Source organism: Chinchilla lanigera, unplaced genomic scaffold (genome assembly GCF_000276665.1).
Source record: "Chinchilla lanigera isolate Chin_1 unplaced genomic scaffold, ChiLan1.0 scaffold00010, whole genome shotgun sequence".
Taxonomy (NCBI): Eukaryota; Metazoa; Chordata; class Mammalia; order Rodentia; family Chinchillidae; genus Chinchilla; species Chinchilla lanigera.
Window position 1 is genome coordinate 33975755 of NW_004955411.1, and position 20583 is coordinate 33996337.

Here is a 20583-nt window from a genome sequence, read left to right on the forward strand (position 1 = left end):
TCTCAGATGCCGTAGCCCCAGTTAAGAGGCAGGGCTCCAGTCAGATGTCAGGCTGATAATAATGGGATGAAGGAGCAGTGTAGAAGAAGCGCTCTTCCCCTGGGTAGGCTGACGTTGTTTACAGGAAGACAGACTGACCTGTTGATCGCGAGTTTTCTGTGCTCTTCTGGGCTTTTCTGTTCTCGTGTGTGTGTGTTTGTGTCTGTGCTTGTGTATTTGTTTATCACCATGTGACTGCAACCAAAAGCCCTCTCAGGAGTGTTTATGGAGTGTTTGTTCCAGGCCAGGCATGTTCTGGTGGTGAGTGAGACAGCTGCCAGTAAGGCCCAACTCTCTGATGATCCCCATACCAAGTAATAGTATTCCAGTGTCCATTTTTCTCCAAAGCCCTGGTTCCGCGTAGTCGCACCCGGTCAGGGCTGCACGCACTTCTACATTGCAGCATCGTGAGAAGAGATGATCAGAGGAACCGAGGGACTGCCGCCCTGCACCAAGTGAGAGCGTTAGTATCCCAGGCTGCCAAAGTGGAGAAGTGAGTTTATCTATAGAGCCCTAAGAGTAGGCAGGTGAACTTACTCATGTTCACCAAATTCAAGAATACTACAATTTAGGGAGAGCTGCCTGAACCTCTGAAAAGGAGATTAAATACAGGCCAGCTAACAGACAAGACCCCTGAAGGCCAGTAGTATATTGCACGCCCATAGGAGGCGACACAGACAGAAACAGGGGTCGTGAGTGTTGGTCTAGAATGGGTTATCGGGAGGCGTGAGGGCCCTTCTGACCTTTGAACACCAACCAGCAATCAGGAAGGCAGAGCACAGGAGTTGAAGGAATTCCTGGAATCATCGCCCTCAGCAAGTCCTGGGAATCGGAGAAGAGCCTTCCATCTGCGCCAGAATCCCAGACCAGCCCAGATTCTCGGGTGTCACCCTTGAGATAATAAAGCGGCTTTGCTGGAACTAAAGAAAACCTCTGTGTACCAACATTGACAGGCAGGTAATTCATACTTACGCAGTGTAACAATCGAAACCAAATTGACTTGAATTTGTATTCTTATGTTTTTATTCATTTGTATTCCAATTTTTTTTTTTCTTTATAGTCACGCATTTGACTTTGTGGGGTTTTCGTTGTTTCAGGACTAGGGATAGAACAGAGGACCTTGCACAAGCTAAGCAAACACTGAGCTCCTCGGCCCAAGCACTGACTGAATTTCAGCCTTAGAAAAAGGTGTGCTAGCCCTGCTGTAGGTAGTTAGAGCTGTTCTGAGCCCCCCGGAGTGTGGCTGGCTTAGTCGCCCCTCTTTTTCCTGCCCCTTTGTACATGTCTGCCCTGTAATCCCACAAGCAACCCCCAAAAGCCCCCAAATCCAAGTCCTTCGCCTCCACACTAGTTCCTTCCTTTTCCTGGATTAAGGTCATCAGAAAGCTCGGTCCTCCCGCCTTATTGGTTCCAGTTTTGTTCCTTCACTTTTCTTTCAGAGTTTGGGGAAAACAACATTGTTGGAGATTTGGCAGACAGGAAAAAAAAAAGTTTTAAGCATTTCTTTTGAAGATTTTGCTTGAATAGGAAGGAGATGAGATTGTTTATTTTGGTTGAGGTATGATTTACTTATAGTGAAATATCTTGCATGTTCAATGAGTTTGACAAAAGTATAGGTAGCCTCGTAACCCACGCCTTTATCAAGACACAGAACATTTTTCTCACCTCTGACATTTTCTCCCACTCTTCCCAGCAATCACCACTCTAATGCCAACCCCACCTGGGAGCCATTTTTCTGAGCTCTCGCCATGGATAAGTTCTTCTCTGTTCTAAAATTAATATGAATGGAGTATACAGTGTGAGGTCTTTTCGTGTCTGGCCTTCCTTAAACATTCATTCTGAATTAGGTAAAAATGCACATAATATTGCAAAAATAGTACACACAGGCCCCCGTACCTCTCACCTAGCTTCTCTCCACAGAGACATCTTACATAAGTATGAGACATTATCAAAACCAGGAAATTGATATGGCTGCAATACATGAACCAGAGTACTAAGCCTGGCTTATTTTGTTTAGCATATTGTTCCTTAGATTAGACAAAACTTCTCTTTTGATCACAACCTGTGGTACTGATCACTAGAAAGGTTGCTGATAAATTTGTTAGTGGGAAGGGGACAGCTATTACCCACTCATGAACTTTACTTCCTATAAAAAAATACCGTACCCAGCTGTGTAACTGACCACTCGCTCACTGGATTCAGAGTTGTGGTCCTTCCTCCTCCCTTTCTTGGGAAGGTGCTGCCTACAGGCAACTCATGTTGGCTTCTGATTCTCCAGGAGCAGTAAATCTGAAGCGGTGGGAGACGCAGCCCCTAAACATGGAAGAGCTCATATTTTGAACCCGGAAATAAGAGCCCAAGGAGGACAGGGTGGGAGAGGAAGTTAACACCCTGTTGGAGGGTTGCAGTTTACAGCTGAAACCGGCCTGCTTTCTAATACTCAACCCTCAAATTACATTCACTTCCCGTGCTGTCTCTCTCTGGAAGAGCAGAGGAGAACACCATGTACTCTGGGGCAGCTCACTTCCATGAGGAGAAGAGCGAGCACCAGGAAGGGGCTGGCTGCGACGCCCGGGTCCTGTCCAGTCTCACAGTCAGGAACTGAGGGAGGAGCAGAGCCAGGCGTGTTATGCTAATAATGTCTCCTCAACAGCAAGGAAGCTGAGGGTGGGAAATGGGCACCCATCCCTGCTTCTGCCAAAGACGGACATTTGCTGTCCGTGTGGTCCTGTCTGCCAAGCCTCATCTCTTTACCATAAATATTATTCATTGTGGCAATGAATAAGTATCCCTAAATTTCATATGTAATTATGAAAATTGGTGTTATTACTTGGTAGGTTGTTCGTATATTTTTGAACCCCAACTTGGTGTAGTGCTTAATGCATATTTTCGGATATTTTTTCCCCTTATTTTACCCTATTGGCATTGTCTATAATTTGTATGACATATAAAATTTCCCATATATATGTAATAGTTACTATTAGGAGAATCAGCTATGTATTCATTTTGCCAAGGAAACGGACATAGAGGCAGTAAATAGAAAGATAACAATAAAGGGGCTGAGGATTTAGCTCAGCGGCACAGCACCTGACTGCGAAGAGCAAGGTCATGAGTTCGATCCCTGGTACTGGAAAAAAAACAAAAAACAACAACAACGACAATAAAAAAGCAAAATGGTAGGACATGGGGGTGTGGAACAGGACAGAAGCGTTTCCTGCTAAAGTGGGACAACCATGGTGCGAATGTGCCAAAGAGGCCTCAGTGACCACGGGCCAAGTGTTATCAGGGATTATGCATTAATAATACTTTCGCATGCATATAGATTAGAAAATTCCAGTAAAATGCTTACAAATCTTTGGTACCAGTAGTTTCGTGTGTGCAGGGGCATCTTGCCTCTGGTTTCTTTCATCTCAGCCAGAACTGCATTAATCAGATGTGAGACAATATGAAACTTCTTGGGTTACCACACAGGCTCTCGTTTAGGCGTACATGTGGTCTCGGCGGGGCGCAAACGCGAAAGATGAACGTGCTTTTATTAATTGAGGGGGATGGTTCCGCTGAGGTTGGAAAATGGCGCGGCTTTGGGTTGAAATCATTTGACACCACTTGTGGTCTCTGGCAGCTGTATTTATTCTTTCACATCATCAGTGGGAAGCGAACCATTTTGCACTTGGCAGTGAAGTCAAGATAAAGCTCGGGAGGTTTTGGTTATGGATATGTCAGACAATGGAGAAATAAAATACATTTACAGATAAATGCCAGGTGGAATAGGGGAAGCAACAGACAAGGAGCCAGAAGCCCAGGGCGCCAACCAACTTGGAAGCTGGAAAACTTTCTGACCCTCAGTTCCCTCCTCAGGGAACATTAACACCTTTCCTTTCTGCCTCATGGAGTTGCCTTAAGAAGCAGCAGAGGCACAGCTCATGGAACGGTTTTACATCCCATCAGGAGGCTGCTTAGTATATCAACAGAGCTGCACTTGATAGATAAAATGAAATAAAACGCAATCTTAACCCTGGTTGGGTTGCGGAAGGATAGTAATTTCCAGTCTGTTAATGGTACAGTTTTCGGTTGCATTATGTTCCATTGGTTTCAAAGAAACTTTTTTGGATTGTAGAATGGATTCTCCAGACAACCATGTCACAATGCTTGGTGATACTTCCGGGTTGGCTGAAAAGTCTGTCTAACTTCTGCCACACCTGAACGAGAGAGGTCCAGGTGAACCACGAGCCACAGTGATGGCTGGTGTGAGTCCCCTGAGGACTGAAATTCGGAGGGAGAACAAGGACAAAGGGAGGAGGGAGGGTCATCCATTCTGGAAATGGGCAGTGTGTGGAGACTCCGGTCCACTCAGGAACTCTCTCTGTCTGGCACCCGCCCACAGCTGCAGGGGATGTCGGGAAAAGGACCACAGCTGCTGGGCCCGTGTTATGACCCAAGTCAGGGTACGCAGATTTTAAGATAAAATTTTCTTGTGTTTACTAAAGTTTTTTGATTAATTCATAGTTGAAGACATAATTTGAAATTCATGATTAAGTAGCAATACTCAACTTGAAAAAAATAGATGCTAACTCCTTTGGGTTCTAATTTTACTGTATTAAAATGGTGTTTGAGCCTTTATAAATTATATGATCTCTTCTTAGAATAATTAATTTTTCCCTCAAATGGGCCTTCCACTGGGCAAAGGGGGGTACACCTGTAATCCCAGCACTCAGGAAGCCGAGACAGGAGAATGAAGAATCTGAGGCCAGCCTGAGCAACATGGTGAGGTCATATCTCAAAAACAAAGAAGCAAACAAATAAAATGGGCCTCCCAATGTTGACTTCACAATGAGAACTTAAACTAGTTCAGTATGAGGTAGGCAGGTCTACCAAACTCACAGCGAAGCTAGGCTGATTGAGGAAGTGCCTCTTATGATCAGGAATGTGGAGAACAAAGAAATGGCTGCCTAAGAGCTCAACTATGTTTCAGCAAAGTAGTAACCAGAATCACGATGGAATGTTTTTCTCTTGACTGTACTACCAAAGATGTACATCCTTTTTTATTTTTGTCCCAAACATCATCTCACAACTACTGATAAGCAGGGACAGCCAAATTTTTATTAATCTACTTTGTTGATTGTCACCTGTATTTTCTTTTTTCCTCCTTCCGACTGATTGCCTTTGTCTCTGTATGTCTGTCCCACACAGTTGCAGGTTAGGAGATGGGAAAAAGCAAGAATCAAAACTCAGATTTTTCAGTTTACTCTTTCTTGGTCAAATGACATTCCCAAGATTGGGAATTACTGTAGTTAATTGCCTTAGAAGCTAAACAAGTATCTGTGTGTTCCTTTAACTTATGCTTTTCTCAAGTAAAGGATTCAAAGTTGCTTGAAAGATTATGTACAATAAAAAATGCATCTAAGTAGAATTAGGAATGATAGAGATTAGAGTGGAAAGTTAAACTATATATTTATTCACTAAGCTTGGACTTTGGTCACCTCCTGCCTGGGAGCAGGATCAGTGGGCGGCCCTCCCGAGAGGGACATGCACTGCAAAGACCGCCACTCCAGGACTCCTTAGTGGTCTCCTCAAATGTGTTTGTACTCGACTAGGAGTTCATGTTTGGATTTCAATTTTCACTTATATACAATGAGCTCAACCTTTGAAGCAAAGTTCAGAGTTAAGTGGATGATCTGGAACTTGCCTTTACTGTGACCATGCTATGTAGCTGGCTTCTCCTCCCACCCATTTTTCTAATTTCTTGTTCCCCAGAAAAAGCCACTGATATGAGCAAACAGTATGCCACCCCCACCTGGCAGTGAGAGTGGGCACCCTCAGGATTGGTGGCAGCGCTTGACTCTGTGAGGGCCTTGCAGACTGCATCTGCCTGGGGGCCTCTTCTGGACACTTTCCCTCAGGGCCTTAGGTCTGGTCCCCCCAGGTCTCTGCTAATCCCATGAACTTTCTTCCAGAGGCTTTTAAAGGGGGAAACCTCCCTCCTGCGTTCTCCTCCTCTCCTCCTTCCCCCTCTCCCCCTTGGCTCTCCCCTTCTGAGTTTCATCCATGCAGCCAGCCAGCAGCTGAACATCTGAAGAGCTTTTTATTTGCACATTTTATTGCCCTTTCTGTAGAAAGAATAAATAACTGTGCACTAGAGAAGCCCAGAGTGGGGGAGGGTGCGTGGAGCCCCAGTGACTCTGTCATGGGTGCAACAGAAGCCCCAGCAGTGCTTGTTGACACAGAAGAGGGAGTGATTGGTCACCTACTGAGCAGTCTCCCGGGGGAGGAGCGAGCCTGACGGGGTCCCCAGGACTGAGCAAGGCTTACCAGTAGGAAGAAACAGGAGGCTCTCAAGGAGTGGAGGAAACTGTCCACTCAAAGGTGCCGGACTGCGAACGCCTGAGGACATGTAGTATGGAGTCTGAAAGAAGGGTGGGCCGAGGGAAGTGGGAGGAGGTGAGCCGGGAAGGGTAGGATGTGCCTCAGAGGGTGACGAGCCTTTGGGATGCTGTTGGTGCCCACTGGGCCTAGGACCTCGGAAGAGGGCCTTGGACAGGGAGGGCTGGCTTTTGAGATGGCCTTACCAGCACTGAGACCCGTAGGGAGATGAGCTAGACATGCAGAGGCCGAGGAAGGAGCCTGCTCAGGGCCCCAGGGAGCTTGGTGAGAGGTGCAGCTTGGTGAAGCTGCAGCGACCTGGAAATGGGAAAGAGGAGCAGGGGCCCAGTCAGCTGTGGGGAGGGAGGAGGCGGGGCAGTCTCAGAGTCTGGGAGGGAGCTGCTGGCTCGGATGAGAAAAAATAGGGAGCAAGTACCCAGAGAACCACCTCCTTTGAGGAAGTCCATTTTTCTTTCACACAGTACTTTTCAAAACTACTCTGCTCCTCAACTCTTCCATTCTCTCTGCCTCAGAGATGTTGTCTGCCTAACTCACGGTTTTCTGAGGTCCCCGCCTTTCTGTGCATGCCACTGTTCCCTTTGGAGATGTGCGAGCAGGGCACTGGTCTTGGACCTGGGGGGACAGTGATGAAAAGACGAGCAAGGTGGACCACAGCCACCTGCTCCTGCCTCACTGAAGCTCGTGGAGGAGCAGTGAGACGTGACGTTGAATGGTGTGGCTGTGGAGAAGCGCGGGTGAGAGGAAGCTTGAGGGCTTGGTAAGAACCAGACCACGTGAGGCCTGGCCTGCAGTCAGGGCACCGAATCTTATCCTGGGAGCAGTGGACAAGGGGCCAGCCGGGCTTCAGGTGACAGAAAGCAGAAAGGCAGGATTCTAGGACTTTGAGGGCTGGAGCAATGAATAGTGGTGTCACAGACTGAGGTGTCACTGGTACTTTTCCAATGTGTGGTGTATGTTTTGTGCAGGTTTTTCCTACCAGCACAACTGGTAAGTCTGGAGATGTTCCAGGCATCCTGACTTCCTCGCCAAGTCACGCGCAGTCCGTACAATGTGCTGGGAGCAGTGACTGCATGGGGATTTAGATCAGGCGATGCAGGAAAAAGGAACTGCTCATGCGCTCAGGGTCGGAATGGGCGCTCCACGATCCGCCATATTTCCACCCGCCTGGGTTCAGGTCAGGACTCGCCGGGGCACTCGTGGTCTCCAGTGAGGAAAGTGCGTGAGTCACCCTTTGGATCAAGGCAAACCAGTAATGCCCGAGCGCCTGGACTGTCTCAGAAGAAGAGCAGGCAGGGCCGGGTCACATGATGCAAATTTTCCATTTTATGGTAACAATGGTCTGGAATTCCTAGAACAGTTTATTAGTCTTCACAAAAGGCCTGTTGCTTAGTTTAGAAGACCACATTGTAGATCCGTGTTCAAGTGGAAAGCTTGCCTCTTAGAAGAGAATAAGTCTATAGCCTGAAATATTCATTGGCCACGTCATTATCTCATGCTACTTACCAGAACAGTAGAGCAAGAAGTTTCAAATCTACAGAACTGATGGGGTTATCACAGGGTCATTCTTCACCTTTCAACCAAGTTAGTCCTTCTTTGTTTTCATTTCATGTTACTTGTGCCCAGGCCCATGTCCCCTAGTGGAAGAATCATCGTAGGGACTTAGTTTACCTGTTGCTCTAACTGAAATATATGGGGTGAATTGTGTTGTGCAGCTGTATTTTCCAGTTTTTAAAAATAGCACAAACACGCTTTTATCCCAGATAACTGCTACCTTGAGAAACTTGGTCAATTCACCACAAGCAAGGAGCCAGTGTCTGGGTGATGGGACCTTTCCCCAGCTCTGTACAGTGATGGAACAGTACATGGACGACAAGGACGTCTGTACTAATATTGCCAGAATATTCAGGTAGGTAGACTAAAAAAGTGAAGTAGCCTTGAAGAAATGCTAGCCTGGGTTATTTCGTGTGTGTGTGTGTGTGTGTGTGTGAGAGAGAGAGAGAGAGAGAGAGAGAGAGACCAGGACGGATTGTTGGTTGTTTTTTTTTGTTTTTTGTTTTTTGGCTTTTTCTTCACTTAGCAAGAAAGGCAAATCTAGTGGCTCAAACTTAAAATCTAGTGGCTCAAACTTAAAATACATGATGTAAATGGATTCCACTTCCATGTGATTGTAATGCGGCTCTAAACTCACCAGCTGTTAGTCACTTTAATTCTTCGGTCAGCTGTGAGCTATCCTAATATTTTTATTTCATTAAATCTTCTCAGTCACTGGAGATAAAGGACTACATACTGTGGGACAGGAGGAACTTTCTGAAATACTTGGAAACAATACTTCAGAGTTTTAATTCAAAAGGAGGAGCACTGATTAGATGTCTGATCTGACCTAGTTTCTAATTGAAGGTTACTCTACTTTGGTAGTTTTTAAATGTTGGCTCACTCATTCCTTGGTGGTGACCATTTGAATCCAGGTTGCCTCAAAGCAAGATGATGTTTTTAAACAATATTAAATTGCTTCAAATGCTCTTTTACATATTAGCCCTTTAATCTCTGTTACATCTAATTAGGTTCCTATTTTTTTTTCTTTTTTTTCTTTTCTTTTTTTTTTGCGGTACCGGGGATCAAACTCACAACCTTGCGCTTGCCAGGCAGGCACTTCCGCCACCGAGCTATATCTCCAGCCCCTCCCTTTTATTTTTTAAAAAATACTTGTATAGTACTTATGAGATGCTGGACAATATTCTGAGTACTTCCTAAACACGGATTCATCTAATACTTACAACTTTTGAAGGTAGGTACCATTACTGTGGTGTTCACTTGATAGGTGAAGAGACTGAGGCAAGCAAGCACGCGGTAGTTTTCCTAAGACCAACACAGTAAGTTGTAGGGCTGCTGCTGTTTCAGCCAGTTGTTCTGACTCTGGAATACTTTGAACCATTGTGTTAACTGCCTTTTGTTGTTAGCATTGATTTTCATTCCCCATGTTTTTGTTTGTTTGTTTGTTTGTTTGTTTGTTTTTTGTCTTTGTGAGACAGGACTTCACTATGTAGTTCAAGTTGGCCTTGAACTCACTTTGCAGCCCAGGCTGGCCTCAAAGTCACAGGAATCCTCCCACCTCAGCCTCCCAAATACTGGGATTACAAGCATGTGCCACCAGGCCTGGCTCCCAATTTTGATTATTTATGATGTTTCTCTTTTCTTCTAAATGAATCTTGCCAAAGGTTTGCCAGTTTTATTAGTTTTTGAAATGAGCTAACAGATTGTTTGAGCCACTTCATTACATGTTTGTTTTCTATCCTAGTCCTTTTGCTCTTACTAATCCTTTTTTTAACTCTCCACATTATATTTTTTCTTCTCTCTGTATTATATTTTTCTTTTATTCTCATTAGAAATTCAATTTTTTTCTTTATGGTCTTGTTAAGGCTATACATTTACCTCTGAATACTGCTTTAGCTACATCTTAAAAATTTTAATTTACAATATTTGTTACTCTGATCTAAGTGTTTTTAGATTTTCTTATTTCTTTGACCCATAGATATATGGCTTTAAATTTCTAACAGTATGTTTTAAAATAAACTTTTAAAATTGACTTCTAATTAAAGTGCACCTTTTTTTGAGATCTTGGTATGTTGTCTAGGCTGATCTCAGACTTCTGGGCTCAAGGGATCCTCCTACCTCAGCCTCCCAATTGCTGGGACTACAGGTGGGCACCATTGCTCCCTGTTACTTTTTCACCAGAGGATATGGGCTGTAAGATATCAGTTTTCTGAACATTTATTGAGACTTGTGTATAGCTTGGTACATAGTCAAATTTTTAAAAAATATTAATGATGTTTTACCTATTGATCTATCAATTAGTAAGAAATTTATGAACATTGCCCAATTTGATATGGGCTTGTCAGTATTACCTTGCAGGTTTTATTGTATCCTTCAAAATTTTGAAGCCATTTTCAAGGATTTTTGCCTTAGGGCCTATTTTTCTTGCTATCAGCCTAGCACTACTGGCCTAGTATACTAGAGCAGTTTTACATTTTTTTATGGAGTATGAAGGAATTCACTGGGATCCCATCAGCTGTGGTGTACATTTCTTGTGTTTTCTAAACCACATGGGAGTGTGTGAATTCACACCATATAGAGGTATTAAGGTCTTCAGGCTTCTATTTTTCACAGGACCTGCTTACTTGTTCTGCTCCATTCCCCCCAGAATCTAGAGCAGACAGCAAACTTCTTTACAGCTTCTCCAGACTGGCGTGAGAAGTGTTTCATGACTCTTTCTTATTAATTGGGCAGTACTTTGAAGAGCCACATTTAAAATGATAACTCTATGTACCTGAATTTTACAGAAAAAGATAAGGACCAAGAGGTGGGGTGGGAGACGTAAAAAGAATTAAAAAGTGTTATGCACATGTATCAGCTCCCCATGGTGAATGGCATCATTTATATATAGCAAATGTGCTAATAAAATTTTAAAATAATTTGATAGAAGAATAAAATTTAGTTTTGTTTTCCCACTTGGCATTTCTGCAGCAAACTAACCTCTTACCATGACTGCTGTACAGCACTGGCCAGCGATTCCAGATGTTACGCCTTATTTTTGAATCTGATGAACAGATACCAGAAGAAGCAGGTCAGTTCTTTTATCTCAGTGTGTCCGGTGTCTTTGCACTGGCAGATTTGTGTAACCGACTTTGTTTCCACGTGTAGGTTCCTGCCCTAGGAGGCAATGTGTTGCCAGGAGGGGTTGAGAAGAAAGTAATTTGAGGCAGAAAATGTCTTAGGAGAAAATGTCTAGATTTAGGGAGAAAATGGGGTACACTGCGGGAATACTGTTCCTCCCAGGGATCCATAGACCATGTGCATTACAGCCATCTTGGGCCAGGTGTGGGTTCCCTGTTTATTTCGGTAAGAGCTTCATGGGCTGTACCCTAGCACTGTGGACTTGTGATGCAAACTGAAGTTTGGGACTCCTATCTAATGACTGTATGGTGAGGATTCTTCTAGCCCTTAAAGTCTTTAATTCTTTGATCCTGTTGTATTTAAAAGATGAAATTTTTAGGTGGGGCTGGGGATATAGTTCAGTGGCACAAGCGCCTGCCTAGCAAGCACAAGGTCCTGAGTTCGATTCCTGGTACCCCACCCCAAAAAAGAAATTTTTAGATAAAGTATTTAAATAAAATAATGTCATTTAATTGAAAAGGATATATAAAGAAGTTTTAAAGAAGAACTCACAAATGACTTCCTCTTAATGAAATTATAATACTTAGTACAAATATTAATTCTTATTATAAGTTTTTGAATGCTCATTAAATGTAGTCTACACTTATTCACCTTTATAAATGATTAAAGTGAGACATATCACATATAAATTCAATATGTATTCATTTTAAATATGGTAAATTCCCAAAATCACAAAAATTTTCTTAGCTTAAGACCAAAAAATTTAAGATATATGCATACTAAGAAGATATTAATCTAAAACTTTGTTTATATTAGTCATGAACCACCTCAAAATATCAACTCTTAATTGCCACCAAGTGACATTCAGTTTATTTTTATCAAGACAAGTATTTCTGAGAAAGACTAAATTTGTCACCTTATATTATGTCAACTATTTAGTATTTTAATTACACAGAGGACGGAAATTTCTGTGCTTGTATTACATTATTACTGTATTTCTTTTTTGAGACAGGGTCTCACTATGTAGTCTAGGTTGGCCTCAAATTCACTATGTAGCATAGGCTGGCCTGAAACTCATAGTGATCCTCCTGCCTCAGCTTCCTTAATACCTACTGGGATTGCAGGGATGCACCACTATGCCCAACCCCATTACTGTATTTTAAAGATGATAAAACCTTATTTAAATTGTTAATAAAGTTTTATTTATTTACTTTTAAAAACTGATTTTTAGTGATGCTGATTTTTAGTGATACAGTTGAATTTTTTTATTCTAGATATTTGGATTGCAAACTAGTTCACCTATTATTTTGTATTTCCTCTAAATTACATACTTTGAAAGATTTCAAGGTACAAGAATTTTCTGTGTCAAGTAAAGAATGAATTTGATCAATCTACCTTAAAGTGTTTATAATGTGCTGTTCACTTAAGTGTCTATTAAGCATTTATTAACTTAGATATTGATATAATATATCATCAGAACTATAGTCTTTGAATAAATGATTTAATGTGATGAAAAGCTTAACTACTCCTATTCTTGATTTTCTTTTTTATGGAAAAAATTAAATGATAAAAAATATAATATGGATTGAAATCTTTTATACGTTCTACCTAATTAAAAGAGTTATGTATTTTATTTTGTGCTTGCTTCAGCAGCACATATACTTACATATTTTATTTTATAACTTCAAGAATTTTAATTATTATTTTATTCTATCACCATTGTCCTTTTTGCCTTGGCGGGTGTTGTTATTGTTTGATGTTGTTGTTTGATGGTTTGCTTGGCTGTTTAATTTTTTTGAGACAAGGTCTCACTATGTAGCCCAGACTGAGCTCAAACTTGCGATCCTCCTGCCTCAGCCTCCCAAATGCTGGGATTACAAGTGTGTACCATCATATCCAACCTGCTTTGGTGGTTTGGTCTTAGATGACTTAGATGACCTTACCTGGAGAGGACTTCCTTGCCTTGCACCAGAATTTTCCAGTGAGTGCGAAAGAAAACACTGCTGTTTAGTAGTTTGATTTCAAGTTATGTTCTAAACTATACTTTTTAAAAAAGGAATGAATTTCACTGAGTACTGACAAGTAGCCGTGTTATTTTATGGCAGAGCTAGTAGCCGGTGTTTTTGGTTTTCATTGGAGCTTAGATGATGGGCATGTGTAATAGAAAAAATTTTGCAGTCTTGCCAGTATGGGAGATTTGAGATGTGGGTATGGTTCAGGGTAGGCTTTTTCTTTTTCTCATTCAAGGGACTACGCATCCTAAGATTTAATTGGCACAGTTTGGTTTTGGTGTTGTTATTGTTCTTGTGATGCGAGGATCAAACCCAGGGCCTTAAACGTGCTAGATTAGCATTCTCTCCCTGAGCTACATCCTCAGTTTAACTGGAACAAAACTTCACCACGCTTCTCACTAATCTGGTTTTTTACTTTAGACCAACAGTTCTCTATAAAGCAAAATTAGTATTTAAATGCTGTATGTCTCCATTGATTAATATTATAATTTTGTGTTCCTATTAGAATTATTTTAATTTCCAAGAATAATGAAGAGCGTCTTGCAAACCGAACTGCATGTTATTCCTTTAATCGCCAAATTTATTTTAATCGTTAGGATGGAAGTCATATTCAAGTATGTTGCATATTACATATTTCCAAGGTCATTATGCTAAGCATCAGTTATTGCTGTAGACATGTTATCTGTCCTGCCCTGGGAGCCTGAGGCTACTGCTGAGCGCCTTTAAGTGTCTGCCTTCCTTCTGTGGGTTTTCTCTGTCTCCTCTTTCTATTGGTTTCTTATCTCTGCCTTTGGTAATCTCTACTTACAATTATTCACAACTATGAGAACTTTGTAGCCAAGCTTAGGAAGAGTAATTTAAAAACTCTGAGATAACAGCTCCTAGGAAGAAGGGCTTAAGGGACGCTGATAAAATTTCTCTGGTGACTTCTCATCTTTCAAAGGCAATTCATATTTCAAGATGTAGCTTTCTGGTCCCTTTCTCTGTGAAGCCTCCTAAAGCCAATCAGCTTATCCCTCATCCGTGCATGATTTTGAAGATTCTGACATAGTTGGTATGGACACCCAGCGAGCAGAGCCAGAGCCAAGAATCCTACAGTGTATCTGCAACCTTAACCACTATGCTGTTACTAAGAAAAACATCTAAAATGCAGAAATAAGGTGTGTGTGGGGAGCATGTCCTGCCAGTGTCATCCTGGGGATTTGTTTAATGGCCCGCCCACAGCTTCAATCTCCAGAACATATCAGTGTTTGAATGTGCTACTTACTATTTGATTAGAACCCAGACATGATGAAGTTACACATTACTCTGTGGATTTCTGTCTGGCAGGCAGGAACACCTCAAAAGTTATGGTCTTATTGCCTTGTAGGCTACTAACCAGGTATACATCTAACCTAAAAATCTTATTCTAACGCTTTTTTAAATGCTGTGAATTCCCAGCTCTTCAATTATTCTTGGAACCAACTTTATCATCACATTGTCTCTCTCATTAATCAGACAAATACTTTTTAAATGTGTTGATTTTATGTTTATGTGAGAGTCATATTCTTAACTTTTAAAAATTAGATGTGGCTAGCCAGGCGTGGTGGCACACACCTAGGTCCCCAGCACTTAAGAGCCTGAGGTAGGAGGATCTTCAGTTCAAGGCTAGGCTATTAGCCAGACCTTGTCTCAACAAGTCAAAGAAAGGTTGTACTTTGTATCTTCCTTTACTTATATTAAAGACTGAAATGTTATAGCTTTGAGCCACCACTTAGATTTTTTTTCTAGTAAGAAAAATATCTAATTTCTATTTTCCTCAAAACCAAAACATGGAAGAACAGGGAAAGAGCTCATGCTACAAGGAAGTAATTGCGTGTCCTAACTACTTCCTAAAATCATTAACCAAATAAGTCTTTGTAAAAATATTTCCTTTGTAGTTCACCACACAGTATCATTTCTATAGCTGCTGTGCCATTACTGAGAGTTCCTAAGGGACACAGATTTTGTCCCAACAAACTTGGGACAGTGCTCAGCATAGCAGATGTATAATAAGTGCAGAAAGAGTGAATTTCGAGCATATGAAATGCTATGGAATCTGTAAAGTTTTGTGGTTTTTCTAATATTCAAGTACTTCTTCCTCAAATATTTTCTTCCCTCTTCCTAGTTTGGAGGAGGAAATAATAATAATTTTTTTCCATACTTTTCATATTGGTGGGCTGCCGTAACAACGGCAATACAGAAATGATGGATTTTAAATTACTTCAGACCAGCGCAACAACTTAGGTTCATGTTTCCCTTAGCTCAGGTGGCCTTTTGAATATGATTTGTTTTTCTTTGTTTCTTAGGGATGAAAATAATTTCCAGAAATCCCATGCCGTGTTCTGGTGTGTGTGTACTGATCTATAGTGGTTAAAATTTGCTACATCTGAGATCTACTTAGATGTTGAAGTTTAGAGCTGATCTTTGAAATGTAATGCACTATTCCAGTAACCTAAATAAAATCACTACTTCCTATAATTATTTTTGTTTCAGTTCTAGGAAACATTTCTGCAAGACTAACTTGGGTTGTAGAAATACACTTTGGAAGCTTTGTAGTCTGTTAGTGTACACCGCTATCACCAAGTGATTACACAATCAGAAAGGATCTGCATGCCTTATCTTTGTTCTAAGAGGTTAGGGTGCCCCTATTTTAAAAACCTGAAATGAAGCCAGGCATGGTAATGCATGTCTGTAATCCCAGCACTCAGGAGGATCATCTGGAGTACAAGGCCAGCCTGGCTACATAGTGAGTTCAAGGCCGACCTGAACTACAGGAGACCCTGTCTCAAAAAAAAAAAAAACAACCTGAGGGCTACATTTATAATCAGCATATTCTGTATTTCATTTTTCTAAAGTGTGTGTGTGTGTGTGTGTGTGTGTGTTTCAAAAAAGTTATTTAATTGATATTCGGGGGCTCTAGAAACCTACAGTTTTAATAAAAACCCCAGCCACTTCTAAGCTTTGATTAAAAATGTGACTTGGGACAGCAATTTTAACCTTCACTGCATCAGTTTACATGAACAGCAGAGCTAAAAGTCACGTAATTGAACAAGGAAAGTCTTCATATGTAGTATAAATAGATACCTAAGTACAATACGATTGTGACAATAAAGTGAAATGAACTCATGTACACTTGAACTCATAAGTACGCTAAATCAAAAAGCTATACAACGATGAGAAACATTAGCATGGTAAATCCAGGTACAAATGAAGACCTTCCCTGAATTCCCATGTCTGACGGAGCATCAGGATTGCCAGGCTTTTAGTCCTTTGCCTGTCATCCTGTCATCGTTCTGCCTCTGACTGGATCCCTGCACTTTGTTTTCTGTGCAATGCTCTACACAGGCGCTGCTGTAGGGCTCAGCGTCTTCCGCGGGGCACTGCCAGTCTCCAGGCGGCACAGAAACCGCACTCTATGCTGCCGAGCAGAACCTGATTGCTATGGACGCATTTTTCAGTTAGGTCATTTTCATGGCTGTGTTTTTAAAGAATATATGAACAGAAAGCCCAAACAAAAAAAATTAAATGAAGAAAAAAACTTTTATAATGATAAAATGTCACACACACTTGTGAAAGTGATCTTATGAGATGGGCGGTGGGGAGCAGCACGGGAAACTGTGGGCAGCGGCTTCCACGGCCCAGGCGAGGGGAGATCCTGACACGAACAGGTAGCACCGGGCTGGCTGTTGCTGTTTTCCACTAAAGGAGGAAGGAAGGAAGGAAAGAAGGAAGGAAGGAAGGAAGGAAGGAAGGAAGGAAGGAAGGAAAGAAAGAAAGAAAGAAAGAAAGAGAAAGACCAAAAGTAAAAATATTTCCTGTTATTTTTGCATTCTTAGCTCTTGTCAAGGTGAAGTCTACTTCAGCACATAAGAACAAGTCTTTTGTAATCTACTTCATCTGTCTATGTTAAACCTCTTGATATTGAGAGGGTATATGAGTTTAACTTTTATTTTGTACATATCCATGGAACATGAATTTATAGAGATATTTTAAAGCCATATTGTAAAAGACTGTGAGTATCAAAGTGGTGAAATTTCTAATTTTTTTCTGATTTAAATCCATGGCTCCCAAATTTGGCTGTCAGAATTTCCCAGAGAGCTTTAACAATACAAGTTCTCAGGCCCCACCCCGAGAGGTTCTGGTTCAGGTCTGTCTGCAGTGGGGCCCAAGAATCTACTTTTAAAAGACTTCTCAAGGGATTCAAGTGAGTAGCAGGTGTGGGAACCTATGGCATAAATTATTAAGGTGGTTCATTAAAACATTTTTCTCCAATATTGATAGCAGTAGGTTTCCCACAAAACCTCAGAAGATTTTAAAGGGATAAGTCAAATCAGCCGCAAAGGGTCAGTCTTTCTCTCTCTAGGCTTGTGGCTGACAACAAATCTGCCTGACCAAGTAGGAACCAAATTGGCAATACTGCCCCGTGTTGGCATGCATTCTGAAAAATGGTGATAACTGCTTGCCTTTTGCCTATTACACCAGCAGTTAAGGAACAGTTTCTTTAGCTAGAGAAAACAGGATGGTTGGTTAGACTCTTCCCTAAATCCTCTCTTCCAGATTTGTGTCAAAACAAGTTACTCTGAGCAAACGTAGTCTGACAAAACATCCATCATGTTAATGAGGCTTCAGGCACCCGTCAGAGCGGCCCATTGAGGAAGGGTGACCACAGAACCCTTGGGGGCCTCTAAACCACCTGCCCGAGGGAGGTTGGCCAGAATTAGCTAGACAAGCCATGTGTTATTGACTCCTTTGTTAGTGAAAAACCTAACAACTTCTATTGAAATAATCACTAAGCATTCCTGCAGATGCCCTGCTTTGAGGATGTTCAGTAAATAACCATATCTAAAGCTTAAAAGTTAACAAAGACCAGTTTGAGAGCAGTTAGTTAGTTCACAGTCTGATTTACAACACCTGTCCTTGAGCCCAGCCCTCGGGCAGGTGGGCCTGGGTCTGCATATGACTGTTGTGGACCAGAGCCAGGAGTTTCTGGTTCAGGAAGAGTTTCATCGAGAAGGAAGGAAACCACCCCTCCCAGCACCCGCGATGGAGTTCTGCAGGGAGAACAAGGGCAACTTCTTTCGCTCATACTTAGGCAGTTAATTTGTTCAAAAATCCATGACAGAACTCATCACTCCAGTCCTCATGTGCACAAAAACTGAGACAGAAGCGGCATGTCAGTGGGCCTGATGCGATTTGAAAGCTGAACTTTGGGTAAAAGGACTGACCAAAATTCAATTAAATGAGAAATCCCATTGAAGAAATATGTGCATACTGTCTGCTTTATGGCGTAAACTACATTTGGTACAAACCAAATGTGCAGACAGATGGGCTTAATACCAAAGGAGCCAGCAGGGTTGCTATCAGGTTTGGGAAGCAGAGCCTGCTTTCGGAGATATCTCTGACGTCAGTGTCGCTACATTTAGCAGCTGAGCAAAATATGTGTGGGCTTGTTTTTTGGAAGAACATGAAGGGATTTTCCCCATTTCTTCTGTAAATATCTACTGGGCAAGGGACCTGGTTAATGTACCTCCTGTACCACTTATATAAGATGGACAATATTTTGCCAAGGTCACATACGGTCCAAAAAGAACAACTTTTCTCTGCATTTCCATCCCATGCATCCATTGATCCACCCTCTCTTTGACCCTCTCCACTTCTAGCTGTTTTTCTTTAAATGGAACTCCCAGATGCAGGATCACTGCCAGAGCCTTTGCCGGCACTGTCTGAGAATCGCCAGACTCGTCCTGGCTTGTGCTGTTTTTAAAGTCACGCCTCTCTTATTCCACTTAAGCTTCCTCCAGGGCCAGTGGTTGTCCGCAGCCCTGCACACACAGTGAACCCTGAAGCAGAGAACTTCGGCATCGTGGTGTGGGAAATGAGACCACAGATGTCTGGCCGGTGCAGGCTGAAAGCAAAAACTTCCTCATTGTTGGTTTTTGTTGGTTTTTTTTGTTTTTTTTTTTTTCCCCTTAGCTCTTCATCTCTAATGCAGCCTCTGCCATTTAGCAGTTGGGAGATAATGCGTGACCTCTCTTTCGCCTCCATCCTCTTTGAGGCCACTGAGGATTGGTTCGGAAGGCGCCTCCGCCCCTTCCCCTGGCGCCTCTATATGGGGACTTGGCTCCCGGCTCGGCCTTCTCCCTGGCAGAGCGTGCCCAGGGCCGTCTGCAGCACAGTCCCAGTAGGCTCTCAGAGCATGTGGCTCCTTTTTGCAGCCTTGGCCTTGGTCTTTACCCCTGGCCGGCAGACGGCACAATAAGCCCGCACTGCTGGTTCATTCTTTCCAGGTCCTGCTGCTTTGCCCTGTGGACCTGGCTCTTCCTCCGAGTCAGCAAGGAACCCAAATGCCTGATTGATGTCTGCCGGCTTGAAAAGAAGTCAGACAGAAACCGAAATTCTAGCACGGCTCTGATACTTCTGAGTGATAGCCACATTCAGGGGCAGACAGGGTGCTCAGGAAATGATGCTGGTAGAGTGGAGAACTTGGTGGAGGAATCAGATATCATCTCTTCTGGTTTTAAAATAACTTTCTACTCAGATTCTTGGTTTTGAGCCTCCAACATCTCATATTCTTCTGTTTTATATAAACATTCGAGCAAACTGTTGACCCACATTCTGTGCCTTTGGGTTAATTCACAGTTTTACAGTAATGCACATTCTCCTGGCTTGGTAAAATTTTATCTATTCTTCAACCACCCCTCTAGGCTCAAGAAATGTTTGGAAAATTGAATATACAATGCAAAGAGCAAAGCCCAATTCAACCCTCATGTGTAAGAAATGTCTCACCAGCACTGAAATAAGGCATTTTAATTAATTTGATTTTCTGGTTAAGAGAGTTCTGATTTTAGGCCCATTTACACCTCCTTCGGTTTCTATTTATTCTTGGGACTCTTTCTGCAGTGTTTTCCTCTGCTTAGTAGAAGTAGTCCTCTCCTCAGTGAGGGGAGTCTGCTGAATGTAACTTACTCTTGCTGTGGCAGCTTGATGTCAATCCTTTGCCAGGGTCAGCATATGAAGTACTGTAAGGTAGGGCCGGAAGGGTGCGGGGCCGGGAGGGGTGTGTTCACTGTGCGGGCTGTGCGTGTGGAGCCACGCGAGGCAATGCAGCCGAGGTCTGTCTGGGCCAGGTGGTGCGTTCGGTGCTGACCTTGATTGAACAGGCTATGGGTGTTTTTGAGCAGAGGGTTGTTGTCAGAGCTGTGCTTCCAGAAGTGATGTTTGCGCTGACCACAGAGGGAGGAGGCTGTTCAGGGTTCACAGAAAGGAGCACCAGTGTGGGCCCGAGCAGCAGGGACTGGGGGACATTTTTGAAACGACAGCACAGGGAGCCCTGAGAGTGGTTGGTGAGGAGAGAGAAAGAGAAACAAAGATGCCTCTTGGACCAGGGCTTAGGAAGATGAGGAACTGAGCTAAAGGTGGTTTTGGAAACCAACCATCTATTTTTACAGCCATGATTGTT

General features: G+C 42.6%; 1 protein-coding gene across 2 annotated transcripts in view; it reads left to right on the top strand.

Moving 5' to 3' along the window:
• The window catches only part of Armc2 (armadillo repeat containing 2), a 99917-nt gene that overhangs the window by 54296 nt on the left and 25038 nt on the right, over positions 1-20583 (top strand). For both annotated transcript variants that reach the window (XM_005377849.2, XM_005377850.2), the window contains exons 11-12: positions 8181-8326; positions 10942-11041. In XM_005377849.2, coding sequence (XP_005377906.1) covers positions 8181-8326; positions 10942-11041 — 246 coding nt within the window. The remainder of the gene's footprint in view (positions 1-8180; positions 8327-10941; positions 11042-20583) is intronic.